The sequence below is a fragment of the Mirounga leonina genome, unplaced genomic scaffold, assembly GCF_011800145.1.
Source record: "Mirounga leonina isolate KUSES-001 unplaced genomic scaffold, KU_Mleo_1.0 Mir_173, whole genome shotgun sequence".
In the NCBI taxonomy this organism is placed as follows: domain Eukaryota; kingdom Metazoa; phylum Chordata; class Mammalia; order Carnivora; family Phocidae; genus Mirounga; species Mirounga leonina.
This window is the reverse complement of record NW_023270447.1, coordinates 43,919,804-43,943,764: the sequence shown is the minus strand read 5'-3', so window position 1 is coordinate 43,943,764 and position 23,961 is coordinate 43,919,804. Positions and strand designations below refer to the sequence as shown.

At 36.4% G+C, this 23,961-nt stretch overlaps 1 protein-coding gene across 7 annotated transcripts in view; it reads right to left on the bottom strand.

Moving 5' to 3' along the window:
• Positions 1-23,961, bottom strand: part of DOCK7 (dedicator of cytokinesis 7) — a 219,485-nt gene that overhangs the window by 24,989 nt on the left and 170,535 nt on the right. For 3 of the 7 annotated variants that reach the window (XM_035018399.1, XM_035018392.1, XM_035018393.1), the window contains 11 exons: positions 20,221-20,403; positions 19,975-20,110; positions 15,859-15,955; positions 14,245-14,341; positions 13,575-13,709; positions 12,294-12,446; positions 7,091-7,249; positions 6,302-6,402; positions 4,630-4,822; positions 3,105-3,248; positions 407-538 (listed from right to left, as the gene is read on the bottom strand). In XM_035018399.1, coding sequence (XP_034874290.1) covers positions 407-538; positions 3,105-3,248; positions 4,630-4,822; positions 6,302-6,402; positions 7,091-7,249; positions 12,294-12,446; positions 13,575-13,709; positions 14,245-14,341; positions 15,859-15,955; positions 19,975-20,110; positions 20,221-20,403 — 1,530 coding nt within the window. Of the gene's footprint in view, positions 1-406; positions 539-3,104; positions 3,249-4,629; positions 4,823-6,301; positions 6,403-7,090; positions 7,250-12,293; positions 12,447-13,574; positions 13,710-14,244; positions 14,342-15,858; positions 15,956-19,947; positions 20,111-20,220; positions 20,404-23,961 lie in introns of all 7 variants that reach the window. The other 4 variants (XM_035018390.1, XM_035018391.1, XM_035018395.1 and 1 more) reach the window with 2 other exon arrangements.

The window sequence follows — 23,961 nt, the reverse complement described above, 5'->3', positions numbered from 1 at the left end:
ACATTAACAATATTAGTTTATTAAACTTTCATATCATTTAATAAAAAACTAACAAATACAAAACTTTTTTGGCAGCAAAAGAAACCAACTTAAAAATCAGATTCACAATTTTAACTCACATTTGAAACAGAAAAGAACTCACAATTTTAAAAATTTGCCAACTATTAATTTTTAAAAAGTGAATAAAAAAAACTGTGTAGAAAGTTTATGATGATCATGATCTACTTTAGGTAAATTCATTTTTTGTTAATGAATCTTGCTTTGGCCATGAACCATCATTTTGACATTGTTCATTTGTAACCTGATTAAAATGGTCATTTCATCGGATCTACTTTGACATCAGGACAAAGCAACACTAATGCTTTCAGACAGTTTTCTCCATTTACACTGAAATTGCAATCATTACCTGATGAACAATTTTGCTGAATGCTTCTTGAAGTTTACCATGAATTGTGGATAGTTTCTTTGCATCCCGATTAGCTTCGTGAATAGGAATAAGTACTTTGTAAACCTCATTTACTGCCTCATACATGCCAGCCTATAAGAATAATGTTATAAGATATTGTTTTCTCTTACATCAATATGAAAGTAAAGAATTACAATTTATGAATTCACAATACTTCCACTAAGGCAATACCACTGAAGCTTTCCCAGTAGGACATAAAAACAAACACTACTAATTTTTAATTTTATCAAGCCTTAATAAAAGAATTTTGCACAATGCATTATCTCCTCTAGATGGATGGATATGTACGTGTGGGTATATTTTACACAAAAAACGTATATACATATTTAAATTTCTATATAATTGAAATTGAACATTCTGATATCTACACAGTAATTACTTCACCAGTGTGTATGTGTGAGTACTTACATATGCATATAAACTGTGGCAGAAATTAATCCTGAGCAGAAGAATAAAAGAAATCCAAGTACTACATTAGTCACAGACACCAGATAACCTGTGGCATCCTGGCAAGCTAAAATTATTTACATTTCTAAAACATTAAATTGGTACAGGAAATCTTATTGGAAATATCCTGTGGGAAAAAAATCAGTGATCTTTCACCAGATTTAAGAAGGTTCTGAGCTACCAGATTTTATTGCCCTAGAGGCCAATGGCCGGCCAAGGGCTACTCTGCTTACAACCACAGTGAGGGACAACATGTGTTTGTACTGTTACTCCGTTTTCTTATCCTTAATAACGGGTTGGTGGCTGTAATGAAGGAAGAAAGAGAGATTTTCCAAGAGCTGCTGAGTTCTATTACCTCACAAATCAACATATTTTGCCAAGGAAATAAACATATGGTTCTTAAATTTTCTAGTAAAAGTTCACAGGAGTTTAAGCAATCATGTAACTGTAATAGTGAAAGATATATAGTGTAACTAAAATGCCCCAGTAATTATTGTAATTAAGATTAGACAGATTAGGGGGTGCCTGGGTGGCTCAGTCAGTTAAGTGTCTGCCTTCTGCTCAGGTCATGATCCTGGAGTCCCAGGATCTTCTCCCTCTGCCCATCAGGCTGTTCATGCGCTCTTTCTCTCTCTCTCTCTCTCACTCTCTCTCTCTCAAATTAATAAAATCTTTAAAAAAAATTTTTGAAAAAGAAAATTTAAACAGATTAGTTGAAAAACAGTGAATTTCATAATTACATGCTATTACAAAAAAACTTCTGTAATACAGGCCATTGTATTACTATGAATTATTAAAATTACACACACACAAACACAGAGTGTGTATTTATTAAAATATTCCATTAATAAGAAAAAACACTTCCCCACTGCTGCTAGTTCAGATCACTTAAAATGAAACTCAAGCAGCAGGGATCAAGGGGAGCAATCAGGACATTTGAGGTCCTCAGATAGGACATTTTAAAATGGCAATTACCTAACATTGTTAGAGTCTCAGAATAATTATATTTAAATAAGCTGGTTCTTAGTGGGACTAATGGTGAAGAGGATGGTAATGCCAAACACTAATACTTACTTGGAGCCAGGCACCATGATAAGCACTTTACATATATTAACTCATTTAATCCTAACAGCATTCCCATGCGATTCCTACTACTATTAGATGCATTTAATGGATGAGAAAAGCGAAGCACTGATAGGCTGAGTAATTTGTGCCCGAAGTGAGTGAACTACTAAGGTAGCAGAGCCAGGATATGAATTCTGGCTGTATGCCTTCTAAATAGATGCCCTTAACCAACACATCGCAGGGTAGGGTTAAGGCCAGGAGAATAACCAATTCCCTATAGCAGTATAATGGTGAAGAAGGGCAGCATTGCATATTATGTTAAGCTTTCCCCTTACCCTAACATGAATTTCATAGTCTCCTAAACCTTGGCACTGGGACACTAAATACCCAACAGAAATGTCAGAGAAAGCAGGTGTCCCTATTACCATAGTTTAAGAAAGTAAGCAGGGCTAGCTCTCTTTCCCTTTTCCAATAATCATCCTATCATGGATCAATAAGACTGCTTCAATTCTTCACATACAGATAGGGAGGGACAAGGACTGGGCTTATAACATGGTACAGGCAAAGGATCAAGGACATAGTTCATAAAGCTCCTGGTAAGTAAGCTCTAGGTCTCTAATATCTTCCTAATAGGGCTCACTATGCAACCAAGAGATGAGGGGCCATAATTTTCCTGAGCACCAGGGCAACGTCCAAAACACTCAAAAGAAGATTCTCCCTGTCATCCAACAGACCAGCTCTAGAGCTAGAGCCACATTAGTCTCCTCAAATAGGAAGTTAAAATCATCCAGAGGTTTTCTTTTTTGTTCTGATTTTTAATTTTAAGGTTTTAGAAAATGTTTGGTGGTAAAAGTTTTATAAACCAAAAAAAAAAAATCTGTTATAGATTAAGTGATGGTTCATAAATAAGCAAATGAAAAATACTGGAGGAAATGGCAGGTTATTAAGACAAAAAGGAGTTAAGCAGTGATATATTTACAGAGAAAATCTGTTCCTAGACAGTTTTTAAGGTGCTTGGAGAAAACTATCATAAGGTAAAGCAGGGTCATAGGCAGAGAGAATATACATATTATGAATAATTCAGAGGTATGTATCTGTGGAAAGAGAATGAACAGGAGTCATCTACCATAGAGAAAGAAGCAGCTGCTTGTTCCAGTAATCCCACGAGTCCTGACTCAGTAAAGTATTTTCCAGAGCAGATACCTTCTTCATCTGGAGATACCACATCATCTGAGACTGCAGATTCTTCTAAAACATTAGATGAAATATTCTGGGGGAGAAAATTAAAACGGCTTTTGAAATGGAATTAACTTCTTAGCATGAAAGATGTATATAAGGAAGTAACTGAAGATGAAATATTAATACAAGCTTGGATTAAAAAAAAGGTGGGGGTAGTCAACACAAAGATAATAGACAAATCTCCAAAATCCTTCTGTATTCTGAAGATGACAATAAATGGTAATACTATAGTAACTTTTCCATTAATAAAAGTTGTGAGATAGAAAATTAGAAAAATCACGGGCTAAGGAAAACAGTGATATGATACAGGACATTGGAGACTTAAACAGTCTTTATTTTTAACTTAAATGATTTTGTCAAAACCCCCCCCAAGGAAAATTAAGGCGCAATATGGCTTGGCTTGCCTAACATACATTGAGTTAATGAACAAACTCAGATATAATAAAATCCAACGAGATTGGGATCAGCCATTATTTCCGAAGAAGAAATAATGCATACTACCTTAAATATTTTTACCTAAACATTTACAGCAAATATACACTCATTTGACATTTTTTCAAAGTAGATCTAAGGCCTTTTCTTTGTGTAGAGGTCTCCAGATTTTCGTCCAATCTCTCTTGACTAGATACCCATAATGCAACCTTCAGTAAAGATTTCCAGTTCTGGTTTCTTTAGTGGAAAAACTTGAACTCAGAAGGTTATCCAATTATCCTAGATTTCTAGGAGCTCTCCCCCCAGTCTTCTGTAGTTGGGCCAGAATTAATTCAATAGCAATTGTTTTGGAGACTCACTTTTATCAAGTCTTTGCAAAACATTTAACTTAGTTTTCAGAGAAACAATGACTGGCTTTCTCTCCACATTTAGATTTCACCAGCAGACTAACATTTAACTAAGTTTTGTAATTTCCCAAATCTGACATTCACAGGTTTTCAAGAAAGCATAACTGACTCCTGGCAAGCAAAGAATTCCACTAGTGGGTCAGAGGTATGGATCCTACAAGGGAGTAAACTATCATCTCTGAGCCACGGTTATCTGCCTCTTTATACAGAGAATGGAGAATGCTGGGTTATCTGATGTTTTAAGTAAAAGCCAGTTCAGAGTTTCTACTGTATTTGGGTTCTCTGTATTTCACATGTGTTTCATAGATGCTATGAAGTCCATAGCAGTATAGGCAAAGAGAATAAACACTGGTATTGAGAGGTAAAAAAAAAAGGGGGGGGGGAGAAATTAACAAGAAATACTCTTTACCAATGTATTCAAGACAGTGATAGTGAAATGTTAATTTATCTTGTGAAGCATTAGCTTTAGTCTTTATGCTTTCCTTACAAGCTGAGTGAATCTTAACACCAGTGAGAAAAGGTAAAACTAAAAAGGACATACCTTGATGTAATGTAAACCTGGCAGATTCCTACCTGAAATGTTACACATCCTACAGGAAGATATTTGCGGTCCTCCAGCATGCTCAGATATTCAGCGACAAGTGCTGCTGAGTGGACCAGGCACTGGGCAGCTTCGGCATGGTTGCTTCGTTCTGAGTGTTTGCCCGCCATGTTCTGCAACCAGGTCAGTCGCAGATCTGGAGAGGTCTGGTAGCCCTTGGCAATTCTAATTAGAAGAGAAATTCTTTTCAATGAGCATTTGCTTCCCAAGCTGGAAGGAGTTTGGACTGCTCGTTCAGTATTTACCTAGAGAGGTTTCTGTCATTGAGCATAACCTATTAAGACAAGTGTTTGAATGGTATGAAAATGTCTCTGAATATGCTTAAAGAAGTAACTGTAGGCCCATGGCATGGTTGATAGCAGTTTTTTTGTGGGGGGACTAAAAAAAAAAAAACAAAAAAAAACCACACACACACACAAAAAAAACATGCCATCAGTAAGGGAAAGCTATGAGAACGTATGTGTTCATTATGGGAATATAAAGAAGTTTTATAGTCAAAAAAAGATTTATAAGACAGTTTCAATGCATCATATTTATTTTAAAGAAATATTTGTGTCTTTAAAGAACTCCAAAACTATAAAAAGAGAGGGTCATATGCCAAAGAAAAGTCTCAAGTTTTACTTGCATCTTTCAAGATATAACAGGAATTACAAATTTCTCAAAATGTGCTCTTAGAAATATTACATTATAGGCACAGCCATATTTAAAATCAGGAAACTTAATGTTATGGTAAAATAATACGCTGTATTTTCTTCCTAAAGGATTGATTTTTACCTTTAAAATATGGGTCTTAGGCCTCTGCATGAAGTCTAGGGCACAGGATAGTAAGGTGTAAATATGTGTCATGATTATTTTTAAAAATCCTCTGTTTTTGAAAAGTAGCATGGAAAAAGTGCATTTTGACTTTTCAATCTACCATTAGAAAACGACTTAAGTAATTCTGGTATGTTTATTTTTTTTATCTAATGCTTTCTGTATGTTTTACCAATTTGGTTTTTTTTAGTTTTTACTTAAATTCCAGTTAGCTAACATACAGTGTAATATTAGTTTTAAATGTATAATTTAGTGATTCAATACTTCCATACAACACCCGGTGCTCATCACACAAGTGCCCTCCTTAATCCCCATCACCTATTTCATCCATTCCCCTGCCCCCCTCCCCTCTGGTAACCATCAGTCCTCTATAGTTAAGAGTCTGTTTCTTGGTTTGTCTCTCTTCCTCTTTTTCCCCTTTGCTCATCTGTTTTGTTTCTTAAATTTCACATATGAGTGAAATAATATGGTATCTGTCTTTCTCTGACTGGCTTATTTCACTTAGCATTATACCCTCTAGCTCGCTCCATGTTGTTGCAAATGGCAAGATTTTATTCTTTTTGATGGCTGAATGATATGCCATTATATATATACCACATCTTATTTATCCATTCATTGGTCGATGGATACTTGGGCTGCTTCCATAATTTGGCTATTGTAGATAATGCTGCTATAAATATCGGGGTGCATGCATCCCTTTGAATTGGTATTTTTGTATTCTTTGGGTAAATACCTAGTTGTGCCATTGCTGGATCATAGGGTACTTCTATTTTTAACTTTTACCAATTTAAACCTATTACACAAGGTACAAACGAATCAAACAAATGATACCTGTACATTAGATCAATCAACATTTCAGGATCCTCCTGGTGTTCCTTCATTTTAACAGTATCAGAAAGGATCATATGGAGATTGAAAACCAAATCTTGAACCTGCAGCAGAGAATTTTATTTAAAAAAAATTCTTTAATTATCATTCATTCACAATCACTAAATTAGTTTGGAAGATATTTCAGATAAACATCTGAAGGTTGCAAAACAAATAAAATGACACTGATATAGTTCTAAAGGATATGGATATGCTGGAGTACGATGAGTGAAGGGTAGTAAACTTTATACTAAATTCCTCAGTGGGCTGTTTTTTTCTGTTTTGTTTCCAGTTCTTCTCTGGAAACAAAGAGAACTAGAAGTAGAAATAAAATACAGGGATGTAGAGGATACAAGAAGAGAATACAAAAGGAAATTCTCTCCTAGGTTTCTCTGTTTCTGATTCTCCCAATGGTAGTTTGTAAAAACTTCACTTTTAAGGACAATTACTATTTCATTAATAAGTGGGAATAATATTTCATCATAAAGCTTCCTATTTGTTTATACTGCCTAGGTCTACTATTTGTTATTTGTTACAAATTCACAGAATTACGTATCAAAGATATTAAGCTTTCCAAGAAGGAAGCATGGCTTATTGAAACAAAATGATTCACCCCATCTATGGCATATGATCTATGGATTGAAAGAAAAATACAGATTCCTCCAGTAAAAACCAAAGTTTGAATTAACAATTTGGAAAGTGCCTATTTATCATCCTATTTCAACTAGTGATCTAGAAAGTCACATTTCTGACCTGATCAGGAAATGTCGTTTCCCTCAATTCCAGATCTTCTTCAGCATATGTCAATATAGTCTTTAGAGAACGTCTTAAGAATTCCTCATTAAAATTCTGAGATGTGCCCACCAAGGATGACAGTGACATGGTTACCTGCATTTTAACCCTAGCAAAGTTCTGTAACAGAGAAACTGTCAGATCAGCACTTAATATAGAAAAACTTAAGGAAAAAGTCTACTTTTTGTACTTGCTAAATGAAAAGGTTAGTAAAAAAAAAAAATACCACTCCAAGCAAGATATTTTTTAAAAAGTAATGAAATATGCATATTAAAATCAAATTATTTTAAAACTTTATAATAAGACCCAACACTTAGAATTTTGCCAAGAATAATATGCTACAAAACAGAGTAAAAAAAAAAGCCATGTATTAGAATTTAATCAGAAGTTGTACCTAAGACTTTACATTAATCTGTTCTGAGGAATGTATTATTAATAATAACACTATGTTTACACATGAGGTTATAGAGCTTGACCTGTATCACAAAATTCGTGGTGGGAGATGTCGTCTTTAACCTCCAGCCCATTTCATTAGGTCCATTACCATGATGAAAGTAATTTAACACACATCATGCATGAAGTAACTTAAAGCAGAATCTCTGGAATAATGCTTAGAAGTAGTTTACATTCTTTCTTTTACAGGGTAAATTCATTTCTGTCCCACCATTTCTCCCTATGAAACCACTTTTAAGAGGTTAATCAGGGATAACCTAGTAAAGGCAAATCCAAGATACTTTCTGATCAATATTCTACCTGACATTTCTGTATATTTAAATGTATTGATTACTTTTTATCCTTGAAAATTTCCTGCCTAACCTTCAGTGGTACCATTTTATCCTGATTTTCCTAAATATATCCACTACTTTTTTATTGCCCTTCTTAAATACCAGTGTTCCCAAAGATTCTGTCAAGAAACCTCTTCACTTGTCATTCTGAACAGCCTCATCCATTTCTTTGCCTTCAACTGGTATAGATATAATATCTAGGTCTTCCGCTTTTATTTCTCTCTAGAGCTCCAGGCCATAGTATTTTACTAGATGGCTCTATCTGGATCTCATAGGCACCCCAATTTTAACATTTCTAATATACCTTCTTTTCCTATTGATTAAACAAATGGTACTGCTATTCTTGTAGTCATTCAGGCCAAAAAAGTGTCTAGGAGTCATCCCTCTGTCACTCTCCCCTGTCCTTATCCAAACTACAGAGCCAGTCCACACTACCCCCAATCTGTTCCAGTCTGTCTTTCTCCATTCCCAAGGCCACTGCTATGGTTTACACCCTTACCATGTCTTACTTGGATTACTGTATTAACTTCTTAATTGATCTTACGGCCTTTTCTCTCATAACCCAAGTTTATTTTCTACATACTATCAGGGAAATTTGTGTACATTTTTCAAGTCTGAACATATCACTCCTCTCCTTAAAATATTCCAATGGCTGACCACAGCCTTGAGGATAAAAGTCAAGTATATGACTCAGTAAAGATATCAAACTATACAGTGGGAATTGAAAGACCAGTACTAAAACAAGTATCTGCCCTAGAGACAGCTCAGTCTAGGCCTTTTCAGTTACAACTTTATCTCTTCCTATTCTCTCTTCCAGCCAGAACCATCACGAAGTGCTAAAAGAGTATCTTTCTCTGTTTGCCTGTTCCCTTCTCTTGACTCCATGCCTTTTTAATTATGCATGTGCCATTTTCTTCACCTACAAAGTGCTACCCACCTATTTATCATTCTGATCAGGCAATTCTTCATCCTCGGTTCAACCATCTCCTCTTTCTGAAAACCCATCTCTGGGAGCATAAATCATTTTTCTCTGTGCTTACACAGTGCCCTGTGCTTACCTCTCATTATATTAATAACAGCAAACACTTATCAGCATTTGCTCAGTGCCAGTTACTGTTTTAAGTGTTTTACCTAATATGAATTTATATATCCTCACCACAGAAAGGTTACTTCTTGCTATTATTAGGATGAACATTGGCTGTTCATAGATGAGCACTGTTCATTTCTTCTCCCACTAAATGTTAAGCTACTTTAAAAAAAGAAAAAAAAAGAACTGTTCTTTTATCTATGTGTGCCCAATGCCTACTACAGTACCTAGAACACAGTTCAATACTTGGTTCTACTATCTGTCAAATACATAAACTAAATCACTGCCAGTTTTAAATTACCTATTCCTTATTAGAGGTACTACCTGACACTATGAGGACAAATTACCTATTTTTATCCTATTATATAAAGCTTTCCTAAAACAACAGAAGATGTACCAACAAGATTCCAAGTGTGGTCAAACTTTAGGGACTTTATTTCAAAAGCTAAACAGGATCAATAAAGTACCTGGATCCTTCTGTTCTTGATTAAGAAATGAGGACTTGGCTTCCGGTTAAAAAGGGACAGTGTGAAATAGCAATTTCCTACTTCCCCTGGACTTTATACAAAAATGAAAGACGAATAGGAAAAAATCCACAAACTTTATTTTCATCAAAGGAGGAGTCTGATGTAATCCATGTATTAGAAAAATGCAGAATGGTTGCCAAGACAGGCTAAGATAGGATACAGTTTCAAAAGAAGGCAAGGAGAAGAAAGCAAAGAGTGAGGGATGCTAGGGCACAGATTTCAGAAATAATGGGGAAAAATACTTCTTTCAGATAGGAGACTCACTTTGAAGTCATAAAGCTCTTTGTCTTGAAAACAAAATGAGCTAAAAATCTGGGAAGACTGGCTAGAAATGGTTTGACCAGAAACTTCAGGAAGTTAGGCAAGGTGTGTTTACAATAGCAAAATTCCATGAGAAACACATTCCTGAAGGAACTTCCTACAAATACCTGGGCCAAGACAATCCAACTCCTTCTATGTTGAGTAATAAAAAAGGGAAGATTAGTGAAACTCACCAGATGAAAAACACTTAATAGAAAAATGTTATGAAACAGATGAAAATTCTAATGAAATATTTTGCCTTAAATTATTAAAATGTATGAACTTTAGAAAGGAAAACAAGGCAGAAATAAACTCAAGGAAAGAGCACAAATCAGAAAGAGAGGACACAAAATAGGAGCTTACATGTGAGCTGACACTACTTAAAAAGAAATAGAAAAAAAGATAAAATTGGAAAAAGAAAGAAAGGATGTCATGGAGAGCACATAAGGTATAGGACAGAGAAATTCTGAGAAAAAGAACCACAATAAATGGAAATTTTAAATGTTAAAAAAGGAAAAGAGAAAATAATGATAGGCAAAAAGTAAAGCAAAACAAAACAAAAAAAGTAAAGCAAAACAGATCCAACATATGCATAATTGGTACCTAGCAGAAAAACCCCAAACCCTGGAAGAAAATATTCAATTTTATATTCAAGAAAACTTTCTGAAATAAACTGAAAGTAGGTATGATGTGCCTGAGAAAATTAACAAAAACTGATCAATACCAAGATACATTCTAGAAAAGGTATTTAATTTTAAGTTTAAAGAGAATCCCTTGAGCAACTGGGAGGGGAAAAGTTATTTAAAAGGGAAGAAAATAGCAGACTCTCTTCAGATATCTCTATAACAATATTTAAAGCCAGAAGAAAATGGTATTCAAGTATCTCTTTTTCTTTTTTCTATTAAGTATTCTTTATCTGGTATGTTTTACTGGTCTTTCTCACCACTCCCCCCCCCCTTTTTTTTCATTCAAAGTCTGAGGCAAAAAACTTCGTAACTATCTTTGCTGTCCTTTAAGTACAGAAAACACTGAACAATCAAGAACTTGGGAAATATTATTCCCACGAACTGTCTTGCATAAACAACTACAGGAGAGTATTTAGCCAAATAAGAGATGATTAAAACATGGGGCGCCTGCGTGGCTCAGCGGGGCGCCTGGGTGGCTCAGTCGTTAAGCGCCTGCCTTCGGCTCAGGTCATGGTCCCAGGGTCCTGGGATCAAGCCCCACATCGGGCTCCCTGCTCCGCGGGAAGCCTGCTTCTCCCTCTCCCACTCCCCCTGCTTGTGTTCCCTCTCTCGCTGTGTCTCTCTCTGTCAAATAAATAAAATCTTTAAAAAAAAAAAAAAAAGAGATTATTGAAACAAAACAACAACAAAAAAGTAACAAAAGATACAACAGTTATGAATACCAATTTACCAAATAAGAGGTAGAGGAGAAATAAATAATACATAGGTTTTAAATCACCTCCTTCAGTCCACCAAGTGGACCAAAATAACAAGGATATAGAAAAATAATGTAATTAATAAGGTATATTTAACTCAGTACTCTGAAATAAACTCTTTCTTTTTAAGTGCTTGTGTAACATTACACATCCACAGTACCAAAAAGGAGACACAGTATTTAACATTGTATAATCACATTGAAATAAAACCAGAAATTAACATCCAAACTTTAAAACAAAATGGACTGTCAACTCTTGGGATTAAAAATTCAAACTGGGGGCGCCTGGGCGGCTCAGCCGTTAAGCGTCTGCCTTCGGCTCAGGTCATGATCCCAGGGTCCTGGGATCGAGCCCCGCATCGGGCTCCCTGCTCGGCGGGAAGCCTGCTTCTCCCTCTCCCACTCCCCCTGCTTGTGTTCCCTCTCTCGCTGTGTCTCTCTCTGTCAAATAAATAAATAAAATCTTAAAAAAAAAAAAATTCAAACTGAAACTACAAAAAATATCTACAAAACAAGAATACTGAAAACACTATATATCAGAACCAATGAGATACCAAAAACAGTGCTCGAAGGACGAGCTAGGCCTTAAATACTTACATAAGTAAAAATAAATGAACTATACGTTTGACTCAAAGTTAGAAAAAAAACACTACGCGTGAAGAGATTATCAAACAAAACACTTAAATGAAACATGGAGTTCTTCAGGCTGGCCCATAATCATAAAATGCCAAAGCAAGCCATTAACACCTTTCATTTCCTTTATTAGTGTTTTCATTTTACCTAAAGATAATAATTAGATTTTCCAAAAGCTCGCGATACATTTATATTCCGAGTTGTACTACTCTAGGTTATTTGTAGTAGGGGAAGCCGCACTGGAGATGCGGATTTCGGTAGGAGAGCCACGTGGTCAGAAGTATCAAGACAGCGCAGGCTCGAAAGACAAACGCCGCGCTCCGCACCGACACACGCTAAGCGGGCATCTGCAGAAGTTCGGGCCCCCTGCGAGCGGAGGCGTGAACACTTACGTTCCCGATCTCGAAGTTCTGCCTCATGAGGAGGTACAGCGAGGCGCCGGCATGGGACCGAATCGGGCCGACACTGCTGCTGCAGTGCCGCAGAAGGCGCAGGCACAGGTCCGCACACTGCTCCGTCTCTTCCTCAAACAAGAGTTCGGGGAACTGTCCAAAACGACGCAAAACAACGGTAACAACAGAACACCACCAACACCGAACTTGCGCAGCCAGCGTTCCAGGGGCAGGTCAACAGCGCCCGAACTAGAGAGTTGCAGGTATAGCCCAGTTTTTAAAAACGGTGACACGCTATTTGCTAATGCTTGATAATGTGGACCACAGAGCCAGGCGGACTGGGTCTGAATACTATGTCACTTACTAGCCAGCAGTGCGATGCTGGACCAGTTTTCTCAGCCATAAAATGGGCCTGGCAATATCTACAGGGGATTGAGAACTGCATCTGAGACGAGATGCTATGCACAAAACAATACGGTAACCAACATGTAATAATTCTGCAACAATTTTATTATAACCCGTTGGTTAAACCTCCACTGACAGCTCTGCGCATTCCGTATCATTAGATGACTATGATAAAATAGATACCTTCAAGATTTAAGAATATCCCTACTTCCCGGGGAAAGACAAACACCAGAAATAAATATTTGCAGTAGGTGAACAAACAAAAGTACCTTCTTTTCCATTCATCATGGGGTAAGTTAATGCCAATGGAATGAACTATTTACACCTTAAATAACAAATCAAATTAATAAGGAACAGACAGAATGAGATAAAGAGAAAACAAGGAAAGCCCCATATTTTAAATTAGTTATTAATTTGGGGCCCTTCTCCACAACAAAACTACTGTTTTTTTAAGCCCAAAACTGGTTAAGGGTGATCCAAATAAGAAAGAAATTACAAAAGGCAAGCAGTAGCAGGACGCCTGGGTGGCTCAGTTGGTTAAGCGACTGCCTTCAGCTCAGGTCATGATCCTGGAGTCCTGGGATCGAGTCCCACATCGGGCTCCCTGCTGAGCAGGGAGTCTGCTTCTCCCTCTGACCCTCCCCTCTCTCATGTGCGTGCTCTCTCTCACTCATTATCTCTCTCTCAAATAAATAAAATCTTAAAAAAAAAAAAAAGGCAAGCAGTAGAAAAGAGGCAAAGAAGAATCGTGGGTCTCAGGCTATTATTAAAATGTTAACTATAAATATATTAACTAACGACTGTGTTAGATGATCTTACACAACATAAAGAGAGAAAGCAAAGTCTGGTAAGACTGCACGTTCAAAAATGACCTACCTTTGAAACCAGGGCTCTCTGTGTAGCAAAACAGTGTTGCAGATAAACTGCACTTTGGTTACAGGCCATGCTATGCAGTAGGACTTTCAGTACCCCACCAAGGATGCTCTCTTTGGATTCTGTTACAGAAACTGTCTGCAATTTAAAAACAGATTAAAAAAATGGAGATGTACCTGCAATTTTGTTAGGGAGACAGAATATAAGAAAACAGTTTTTTAAAAATAGAAAAGGACAACATAAGATCTAGGAGGACGTCAGGGAAAAGAAGCTGAGCAGGATTTGAATAAGGGAAGAACAGGGGGAAAAAGAATGAACAGGGGGCGCCTGGGTGGCTTAGTCATTAATCGTCTGCCTTCCGCTCAGGTCATGATCCCAGGATCCTGGGATCGAGCCCCACATCCGGCTCCCCGCTCCGCGGGAAGCCTGTTCTCCTTCTCCCACTCCCCCTGCTTGTGTTCCCTCTCTCGCTGTGTCTCTCTCTGTCAAAAAAATAAATAAATAAAATCTTTAAAAAAAAAAAAAAGAATGAATAGGATTTAAGTGAGAAAAAAAGAAAGAAAAATGTTTATGAACTACCGATATTTCAATGTAATTGTATGGTTCAATAAATACTTTTTGCACAATCCCAATTTACCAAGTCTATACTTGAAATTCCTCGTTTGTGTCTTACCTGGACAACAATCTCTAATGTATCCAAAATGATTAGGTTTGCTTCAGTAGCCAGATTTCCATCAATCAGTGCTTCATGCTCAATCTCTGCTCTTGATCTAATATAAAATATTATAAGAAAGTACATTTACATAGACCCACTATGCAAAAAAGACTTAAGTCTTAAGATTCATAGAAAAAAACTTGGAACCATTTTTCAATATTTGCCTGAAAGAAAAATTGTAAGAGAATAGAAAGACAATATTTTACACAATAAGAAGTGTTTTCTTTTACCCTGCATTTTGTCAACCATGTCAGTACATATTTTCTCACCCCATTACAGTCCCACAATACCAATGAAAGCATAAATGTTTAGCTTTCAGAGATATAGCAAACACAGGACACTGTTTTATTCTGAACGGCACGGACACTAGGTGGTGCTATGTGGGCTTGGATTTAGGGTTGCTTCATGTAAAGCAACATTCAAAATGTTTAGTGCTCATCTTACCAATTCAAGGATTTTCAATTTATTTAAGATGAAAGTACTTATTTTTTTCTAAATTATCATCTAAATTCTCAATATTTTGTATCAGAAATAGTCTTGAACTTCCCAGCCACCAGAAATGTCAGAAATAAATTTCTGTTGTTTATAAGCAACGCAGTGTGTCCTATTTTGTTACAGCAGCCTGCAGAGACTAAGACAGTTTCTTGTAATCCAAACACTCATCTATATGGAACTGAGTCTGCGACTTGCTCTCTGCTGGCTTGCACAAGACAGTCCTTCCTAGGGTTTATGATGCTACTGTCTGTGAGCTAGTATTTCCGCAAGTTTATCTGTGAAAATCCTCCAAAGCCTGGTCTCAAGATGGTTCCTAAGTAGGGTGACCAAGCATCCTGGTTTGTTTTAGGATAGGACTGTGGGATTCCCTGGGATATGAACATGGGTATACTTGGCAAACATGAATGAGTTGGTCCCCATATTCTCAGAATTTATTGGGCCAGTCAACCTACTTGAGGGCTAACTTGTAATTACAAATTCTCAAGAGAAAAATTTTAGACCCTTGACTCAATGCCACATTTCAAGCCAACGAATTTTACCCAAGGTCACCTAGGCAGTGAAAAGGGTTTACTTCTAGTTTCCCCTACACCGATGGTACAGCCCTTTAAGATCCCAGAATCAGTGAAGTACATTTTTGGTTGTTTTTGGCAGTAGGGTCAGTCAGTGTACCTATTTACCTCATGCTAAAACCAGAAGACCTGAAGTATTTTGTCTTTCTTTAATTATATTTTAAGCTCCAAGAGGGTAAAGATTAGTTTTCTAACTGTTGGTGACCTGGAAATATTTAGTTCACTGTGACTCCCAAAATACATTAAAAAATTATTACAGAATAATTTGAAGGCGGATATTTAGACACATTTGGAAACAAAATGGGTAACATTTTGCTTTACTATACCACATGAAAAAGTCTTCCCCCAAATCTTTTTTAATCTAAACTTTAAAAACTAAATATAAGTATTTTGTTGTCTAAGATGTGAATACCTAATATATAAAAAACAACACTAAAATTAGTGATTTTCATCCTGCATTTGAAATCCAACAAGCCCATCAGTAACATAAAACAGAAGGTCATATTACTTGTCAAGCTTCTCAGTGTTTTGACGCCAGTGAGTCATATCTTTTCTCCACCTCAGATTTTCTTGACTTCCAAAGGCACTTCCAGATGGGCTTCTCTCTGTCAAATAAATTTCAAAACCATTTTTAAAATGTTATATATTTGGACCACCTATAAGTATATTTGCAACTTATAAGAAATACTGCACAATGCTCACTTTATACATAGTCATTTTATCTTCAGCACAAGTGGAAAAAACTAACAATAGTACTTATTAAAATTTAAAAAAAAAGTTATAGAAGAAATACATTTGTTACATGTAATATTAAAAAACAAGCTCCCTTTTATATAAGCAAACTTTCTTAACACAGATTTTCTCAAAACCTAAACCATGACTTATAAGGCCCCACATGGTAAGATCTTACTTCCAACCACTCTCCTTCCTGCTTACACCACCACAGTCATTCTGTGTGTTCTCTGTATATACAGTCTCCCTCTACATGCTCCTGATTGAGGACCTCCACAATAGTTATTGTTCCTCTTATGCGATTGTTCTTCCCACAAATTTTCACTGGCCAGTCATTCATAATCTCCACAGAAAGGTCTTCCCCAACTCTCCAACACATTTTTTTCTTTTTTAAAAGATTTTATTCATTTAAGAGAGAGAGAAAGAGCACGAGAAGGGAGGAGGGGCAGAAAGAGAGAGGGAGAAGCAGGATCCCCACTGAGAAGGGAGCCGGACAAGGTGGGGCGGGCCCCAATCCCAGGACCCCAAGATCATGACCTGAGCCGAAGGCAGACGCTGAACTGACTGAGCCACCCACGCGTCCCTCTCCAACACTTTCTTTCCTCTTAGTTGGCTGTATTTCTTTCTCTCCATTAGCACTTATGATCACGAGAATTTAAGCTACTTAAGTAAGAATGGAGATTATGCCTATTTTGTTCACCCTTTTATGTTCGGGGTTGACAATGTGTCTGGCAATACTGAGAGCTCAACAAGTTTTTGTTTAATATATAAGCAAAATAGAAGGATTCCTAAAGTAATTACTTCCTTTGGTCCACAGAAGGCAGGATAGGAGAAAGATGGGGGCTTTCTCCCAAAGTTTCTGGGATGGAAAGCAGACTGAATGCTGGGGGCTCCTGTAAGGGGTAGCAGCAACAGAACTGGTTCATACAAATTCAGCAGAAATGAAGAAGGCATTTAGAATTGTGGAGAGATACACACCTAAATGATGGAATCAGCCATGATTTCAGAATTTCAGCTAGAAAACTAACGCTCCTTTTTGAAAAACCCAAGACTTAAAATTGGTTAGGAGGATGGAAAAAAAAAAAAAGTAAAAATTCAGAGTTCAAATAGAAATTTTAAAAATAATGAGACAAATCTGTCACACAATAAAGGACATGTCTGGGATATTTCTTCTACTTTCTCTCCCTTCCCTTATCTCCCTTTTTTTTTAATTGTGAAATCTCTATCTTCAAAATATTTTGTAAAATAAAACAAAAAAACATATGCCTATCTTTACACAGTTAACAAAACTGATATCTGGGATCTATTTACATTTTCATCATTAACTTTTTTACCCCCATGAAACTGTCTCTCATCTCTTAGCTAAGAATGTCTATCATTAGGTGATGTAACCTGTATGTCCAAACATAAATAAGAATCGCAAAGGCTTAATTTTTCTAAGAACTTTAATTTAAAAAAAAATCAGATTGGGGGCGCCTGGGTGGCTCAGTCATTAAGTGTCTGCCTTCGGCTCAGGTCATGATCCCAGGATCCTGGGATCAAGCCCCACATCGGGCTCCCTGCTCCGCGGGAAGCCTGCTTCTCCCTCTCCCTCTCCCCCTGCTTGTGTTCCCTCTCTGTGTCTCTCTCTGTCAAATAAATAAATAAAATCTTAAAAAAAAATAAGATTAGTTGACATATAACATTATTTTAGTTTCAGGTGCATAATATGATTCAATATATGTATACATTATGAAATGATCACTACTATAAATCTAGTTAACATCCATCACCACACATAATTTCTTATGATGAGACCTTAAGACATACTATACTCTCTTAGTAATTTTCAAACATACCATTCAGTATTAACTGTAGGCACCATGCTGTACATTACATCCCTAGCACTTATGTGTTTTATAACCGGAAGTCTATACTGCTTGACCTCCTCCATCCACTCTGCCCATTCCTCACCCCACACCCAGGGCAACCACCTATCCATTCTCTGTATCTATGAATTTATTCATTTACTTATTTTAGATTCCACATAGAGAACTTCAATTCTTATATTCAAAGATAGCTGTCCTAAGGCCACAGGCTTAAAAATGTAACATACACTTAACAGTTCCACTCTCTCTGACATTAAACCTTAGAAAGAGCTGTGGTATAATACAGAGAACTACACTGGAAGTCAAAAGAGCCTGGTTCTGTCACATAGTTTATGATCTTAGGCAAGTTATTTACCTCTGGTGAGTTTCATTTTCTTTTTCTTTTTTTTTTTTTTAAGATTTTATTTATTTATTTGTCAGAGAGAGAGACAGAACACAAGCAGGGCGAGAGGCAGGCAGAGGGAGAAGCAGGCTCCCCACCGAGCAAAGAGCCTGATGTGGGACTCAATCCCAGGTCCCTGGGATCATGACCTGAGCCGAAGGCAGCCGCTCAACCGACTCAGCCACCCAGGCATCCCGAGTTTCATTTTCTTTAACTTAAAGGTAGGGATAATCATTCATTGATTTTGGTGATAATTAAATGACCTAAATAAAAGTTCCTTTTCATATTATAGAGGGTTGTTGTATGTAATAAAGGAGTTAAAAGAAAATCTGTTAAGTACACTGTAGACTGTATATAAACTGAAAGTGAAAAAAAAATGGTTCTCTTAATTCCAAAGGCAAAGGTTTTGTATTCTTATGAAATTCCAAATATACTGGATAGCATATAAAAGATATTTAAGTTTACATAGATAAATGATGTCTACATGTTTATGTGTTTATGGCCTATCAGAAAACATTAAAAATATTCACGTAAATGTGCATAATATATTGAACTACTAGCATGTGTCATACACACAGATGTCTAAACCATGTCCCTGACCTTAAGGAACTCTCAGCAACACTATTATTTGTCACTTTAGAATTTAGGAAATGTTTACACACACAGTCACTACAAAGATGATAAGATCAGTTAAACTACCTTCTAAGTTCTCAAAACAATCACAAGTGGATGAGGAAAAGGAAAGTGAGATTAAGTGGCTTGGCCAAGGTTATATGGCTAATGGATAGCAGTACTTGGGATCAGAAACAGGCCTCAAATGCTATCAACCTGTTTCTCTCCCTGACATTTGAGTCTGACGGACAATATATTTCCCTTAAATGCTGGGTATTTTAATTTATTGTGCCAAATAGGAAATTTTTAAGAGTAAAAAGTGATGCCATGTAGGCAGTATGACACTAAGACTGAACCATAATGTCAAATACGGACTTTGGGTGATAATGATGTGTCAGTGCTGGTTCAGTACCAAGTCTAACAAGTCATCAGTCTAACAAGTCATCACTCTGGCGGGGGATGTCGACAGCGGGGAAGGCAATGCATGTGTGTTAGGGAGTAGACGGGAAATCTCTGTACTGTTAGCTCAGTTTTGCTGTGAACCTAAAACTGCTTTTAAAAAGTCTTAAGGTGGGGGGGGATGCTATTAATAATCACACAAGGGCAACAGTAATAAACCGGGACTCTCCAGAACAAATCAGGAAATATGTTCACCCTGTTTAGAACTCTAATTTGAATTCCTACAGAGAAGTGGTTACTCAAGTAAATTCACTGTTTCATTCAAAACACTTTTTAAGCGGCGCCTGGGTGGCTCAGTCAGTTAAGCATCTGACTCCTCATTTCAGCTCAGGTGACGATCTCACGGTTGTGAGATCAAGCCCTGCGTCAGGCTCCATGCGTGGAGCCTGCTTAAGATTCTGTCCTCCCTCTGCTCCTCACCCCCCTTCCTTTCTAAAACAAACAAACAAAAAATGAAAAACACTTAAAAGAGTGTAGAATCTTTGAAGACTTGCAACAATGATCACTATAATATATAGTTCAAGGAAACTGAAAAAATTCTCACCAGAAGGAGAAGATATTGTGTACGTACCAAGCTGTCCTCGGCTTCGGCGCACCATTTCTTGCCTAGCACCTATGCTCCCAAGAATAGCTTCTTCAAGCTTTGCTCTCATGTCTTTTGATTTCTTAAAGGTCAAACTATTCATTCTTTCAAACACTTTCTTTCCCTAAAATTTGAACATTAGAAAAGAAGAGACACTGAGGAACTTTTGTTCTTCCTTTTCCACATGACGTTTGCTTTCTCATTCTTCTCTGCAATGGCATAGCGATCACTTACTTTGTATTCAAAGCAAGATACACAGAGATAAAGCAAATCTAGTAGCCGGTTTAGCTGTAGGACTGAGAGATCTGTAAACCACTTTTGTAGAACCGTCTCATCTGCATTCTTGAGAACCCAAAGTAGACAAATCAAAAGGCTCCGACTGGATTCTGCTGAAAAGGTAGTGTGTTGCCTGCCACTCTGAAAATAAAGAATAGTAGAATGAGACAGACTGATCAATGGCCATTTCTTTTGGGGGGTTGTTAGGTGTTTTCTTCTAAATACAATAAAACAAAAATTGCTTTAAAAAGCAAATATTTATAAAGAACCATTTGAAGAGGCATCTGGGTGGCTCAGTCGGTTAAGCGCCTGCCTTTGGTTTGGGTCATGATCTCACGGTCCTGGGATCAACAACTGCCTCAGGCTCCCTGCTCAGTGGGGAGCCTGCTTCTCCTTCTCCCTCTGCCCCTCCCCCGCCCACTTGTGAGAACAGGCTCTCTCTTTCTCTCCCTCTCTCTCTCTCTGATAAATAAAATCTTTAAAAAAAGCCCCACCATTTGATTTAGACAATACCTGAATAAGTCACAGAGAACTTTAAACTTAAGGTCCTGAATTTTAATAAACTTCTCCCGGGATTGAAAGATTGTTTTAATTTATGGTAGTGCTTCCAGCAGACAACAAATAAACATCAAGGGACAAAGCTAAAAGATCCTACTATTAAAACTAATGTATCTATTTTCATCATGTCTGATGTAATATGGTAAAAGGAAAAAAGCACTCAGTAAAAGTGAAATAAGAATAGAAAGTAATAAAAAATGTTGATCAGGTTTAGAGAACCACAGTTTCCTCTCAAGGGCCACTGTTAGAGCAGATAAGGTGAAGGTGCTATTTTCAGTCTTCAGTCTGCAATTGTATAGAGTATGTGAAACATAAACGAAAAACTAAGAATAAAAACTTGTCTACAATACCATTTATTCCGTATTTATTCTGCTCCAGTCATCATGCTAAGCTCCTTTCATACGTTATTTCATTCAGTCCTCCAACAATATTACCAAGGGAGTTGTATCATCTCAGTTTTACAGACAAGAATACAGGATGACAATAACAATGACAATGATGACAAAACATAACAAAATCTGAAATGTGCCAGACACTATGCCAATCATTTTTTCATATTTAATGCTCACAATGATTTTATGAGGTGGTACTAACTACGGTTATTTCTAGTTTACAGGTAAGGAAATGAAAAGCTAGAAAGTAAGCCAGGATTTTAGTCCAGGTTAACCAGACACCAAATCTTATATTCTTCTATATTTGTCTCTTATACTACATTCTAATATTTGGTGAAGTAAATATACTAAATAATAAGAAGAAAGCAGTGGGAGGGATGTTGAGAGAAAAAGACAAAGGAAGTACTTAACCACTGGTGTCATGATCTCAACTACTACCCTAATCCCTCTGCTGTCCCGGATGATGAAAATGATGGCAGCTGACTCTTGTATGACGCTTACTCTGTGCTCTTCACTCTACTGAAAACTTTATGCATATGAGCTTATGTATTCCTCGCACCCATCCAAAGAGATAAATATTGTTACTTAAACCATCTTACAGACAAGAAAACCAAAACACCAAGAAGTATTTTATACAGGTATTTTGCAGTAAATAGTGGGACCAAGATTCAAATGCAGAAAGTGTGGCTCTATAGAGAGATCGAGCACTTTTCTATGTTCACTACCTCTCATGGATGCATGCACATGTAAGTGAGTTCACCTACATAAATTCACTTAGCCAAATTATACAATAACCAAATTCAGAACCCAATGGATTGGTTTAATGTAATATTAGATACAGCTAAGGAGAGAACTAATAAACTGGAAGACAGATCAAAAGAAACAACCCAGCATGAAGCACAGGTCAACAAAAAGAGGGGCTATACAAAACAAGAGCAGAGACACAGAGGATGAGATAAAGAGGACTAATGTATGTTGAATTGGAATGCAAAAAGAGAAGAGACAGAATGGAGAAGAGGACATATTTGGGCATATAATAATTGAGCATTTCATAGAACTGAAGAAAGATGCTGAACCACTGATTTAAGAAGTCCAAAAAATACCAAGCAGGATAAATATTCAAAACTAGATGGAACAGAGTGAAACCACAGAAGACCAATTCTAGGGAGAACATCATAAAGAAGAGGGGGAAAAAATCAGCAATGGAAATGAGAACACAGTAGAGACAATGCCCTTCGCATGCTGGAAGAAAACAGGAAACTTAGATGCTATTTCAAAAAAACAAAAACAAAAACCTTAAGAATGAAGGTCACACATTTTTCAAGGAAACACAGAGCTCATCACCATAGCACAGAAAATTCTAAAGGATATATTTCAAAAAGAAGAAAAATATTTCTAATAAAAGGTTACAAATTTGGGAAAAGAGCAAATACAGTGGTGAACACATGGACAAATCTAAATGATAATTAAATTTCTATAGCCATAAAAGTAGTAACAATGTTTTTTGAGGTTTAATGATATATACAATTAAAAATGCCTGAAAATAGCATTTAAATAGGGAGAAAGGTAAATAAATTGGCAACCTGTTCTGAGAGCTTCTATTAACCAATGTGAAGGTAAAGGTAATGATTAAATTAGAGTGGACTTTAATTCACAGAAGCATACTGTGATTTGTAATACAATCACAAAAAGAATACAAACAGAATGTTTAACTTCCAAACTAGTAGAAAGGAAAAAGTAAAATGAGGAAAAAATGGAAGGAGAAAAAAAAATACAAGACAATAAAGGAGACAAAAGAGACAGAAGGGATGGGACAATTAAAATTAAAAATGTTAAGTACATTAAATTACATTAAATTTAGTTATACTAAATTAAATGGATTTTAAAAAACTCTAGTGAGACAAAAATAAACAGATTTTAAAAATTTAAAACAAAATCTAACTACATGCTACTTATAAAAGACATCCAAAACATAAGTATCAAACATTTAAAACGTAAGAAAAAAATGTTGAGAGTAAAGGGTGGAAAAACTCGTATCTCAGAAGAAACCTAGCATAACTATACTAATATACAAAAGTAGACTTGAAGGCAAAAAAAAAAAAAAAGAGTACTATAGTTCATGTTGATAAAAGATGCAATCCATCAAAAAATGTAATTTAAAATTAGTTCATAATAAGACCTCAAAGGAAACTAAACCTGACAAAATGACAAGTTATTAAAAAAAACCATGATTGTAGTGGGGTATTAGAAGCAGACAGAATTCAGTAAAAAGAAAAAAGGGTTTAAACAATAAGATTAATAAATTTGAAATAATAGGTATAATGGACAAATACAGGACAATGAAGAATATGCATTTTCAAATACACGAGCTGTTTGCAAAAACTGACTATATACGAGACCATAAAACCAGTTACTACAAATATAACTGAAATTACACAAAGTTCTCTGATTATAAAATCAGGCCAAAATCAGAAACATGGGGATTATGAAAAATTTTCCTATGACTACATACACACACACACACACACACACACACAAATAAATAAATAAATAAATATGGGGCTGCAGAGGGAGAGATCAAATCTTAAGCAGGCTCTATATTCTGCCACCACGGAGTCTAATGCGGGGTTCAATCTCACAACCCTGAGATCATGACCTGAGCTAAAATCAAAAGTTGGATGCTTTTTTTTTTTTAAGATTTTATTTATTTATTCATGAGAGACAGAGAGAGAGAGGCAGAGGGAGAAGC